Source organism: Aplysia californica, unplaced genomic scaffold (assembly GCF_000002075.1).
Source record: "Aplysia californica isolate F4 #8 unplaced genomic scaffold, AplCal3.0 scaffold00273, whole genome shotgun sequence".
Classification (NCBI taxonomy): domain Eukaryota; kingdom Metazoa; phylum Mollusca; class Gastropoda; order Aplysiida; family Aplysiidae; genus Aplysia; species Aplysia californica.
Genome location: NW_004797543.1, coordinates 949348 through 950993, shown reverse-complemented (window position 1 = coordinate 950993; position 1646 = coordinate 949348). Strand labels below are relative to the sequence as shown.

At 41.6% G+C, this 1646-nt stretch overlaps 1 protein-coding gene across 1 annotated transcript in view; it reads left to right on the top strand.

Moving 5' to 3' along the window:
• Positions 1-1646, top strand: part of LOC101851506 (exostosin-1a) — a gene marked incomplete at its 5' end in the record, with an annotated part of 13881 nt that overhangs the window by 7266 nt on the left and 4969 nt on the right. The window contains 2 exon segments of the mRNA XM_013084129.1: positions 458-556; positions 1260-1349. Of these exon segments, the coding sequence (XP_012939583.2) occupies positions 458-556; positions 1260-1349 (189 nt within the window).

Genomic DNA, 1646 nt, shown 5'->3' with positions numbered 1-1646 from the left:
TCCTCCTCCTCCTCCACCCCCTCCCCATCCCCTGCTTTCTTGGCATCTTTGTTTTTGCAAACTTGTAATAATGATCAATCTCCATGTGGTTTGCTTCTTCTTTCCTATCAAACATCTATCGTCCTTATCTCTCCTCCTTCTTTTTTGTGTTTGTTACTCTCTTTTAACACTTCTGATCTTCGGCCTTTATATCATATGACCTTATTGTTTCGCAAGCACAGTAAAATTTCTACTAAAATTGAACTCTAATTTTCGGCAGGTATATTATATGGCCTTATTGTGCCGCAAGTACCGTAAAACTCTTACTAAAAATAAACTGTAGTTTTCGGCACTTATATTATATGACCTTATTGTGTTTTGCTAGTACCACAAAACTCTTACCAAAACAACCCCCCACCTCTCTCCCCCTCCCCTCCCCCCCCTCTCTCTCTCTGTCCTGTGGGTGATGACGTGTCAGGTTGTGGTCTTGTGGCACTGTGACGTCCCCCCGCCCCCCTCACACCGCTGGCCGGCTGACCTGGGGGTACCTGTCAGGGTCAAGGTCAGGGACATCAAGGTGAGTCATATCTCAGTCCATCTATTTATTCTTTATTGTTTTCTTTCTCTCTCTCTTTTTTTTCTTCCTTTTTGTCTTTTTTGTGGTTTTATTCATTTATTTAATTTTAAAATCTTTTGAAAAACTTGGTAGATTATATTATTTCTTTTCATTTCTTTCCTATTCTTGTCTTTCTTTTTTTTCTGTTCTTTCCTTTTCTTTCTCTTTTCTTCTTTTTTTCTTTTTTTTACTTTTCTTTTCCTTTCTTTTTTTCTTCCCCCCCCCTGTAGATATTTGTTCCTTGCACCCCAGTGGACACAATAGATCTTCTCTTTTTTTCCCTTTCCCCTCTGTTCTTGCCATTGTTTTCCTTCTTTCTTTCCCCAACAGCTTTATGATCATTACATATCGATCTGTCTGTCTGTCTGTCCGTCTGTCCGTCCGTCCGTCTGTCTGTCTGTATTACTGACTTTTTGTTTGTTTGTTTGTTTGTTTGTTTTGTTTTTGCTTTTCCGAACAAAAGTACTGTTATTGTGTCGTTGACATGTTGGCCTTCTTCTAATTACTTGGACTTAGAATGTGCTTTTTGAATGAAGCTCAACCTTATTTTTTTCCTCCCCTTCCCCTCCCATCCTCTTCCCCCTATCCCCTCCCCCTCCCTCCCCCTCTCCCCTACCTCACTCCCCTCCCTCCCCACTCCCCCTATCCTCTCCCATGCACACAGTCTGTGAATGCCCGGTTCTTCCCCTATGCTGAGATAGAGACAGATGCGGTGTTCAACCTGGATGAAGATGTCATACTCACTACAGACGAGGTACAGACTTTTATTTGTGTCACCTCGTGGGGGAATCAGGCGCTTATCTATTTTTGGGCTTTTGGAGTTAATGGTATTATCCTTACCACTTTTCCATCAATTGGGTCTGAATAGGTTTTTTTCGGTCTGTCAGTTGGATTTTTTAAAGTGATAAGTTGTTTAGCCTTTTACATTGTGACATCGCACGCCGATAAACTATATGAAATAAAACCCAAACTAGAATAGCGAAATCCTTCGGACCTCTCCAGAAGAGACGAAGTCATTTTTACTCAATTGCGCATCTAACACACGGCCCTG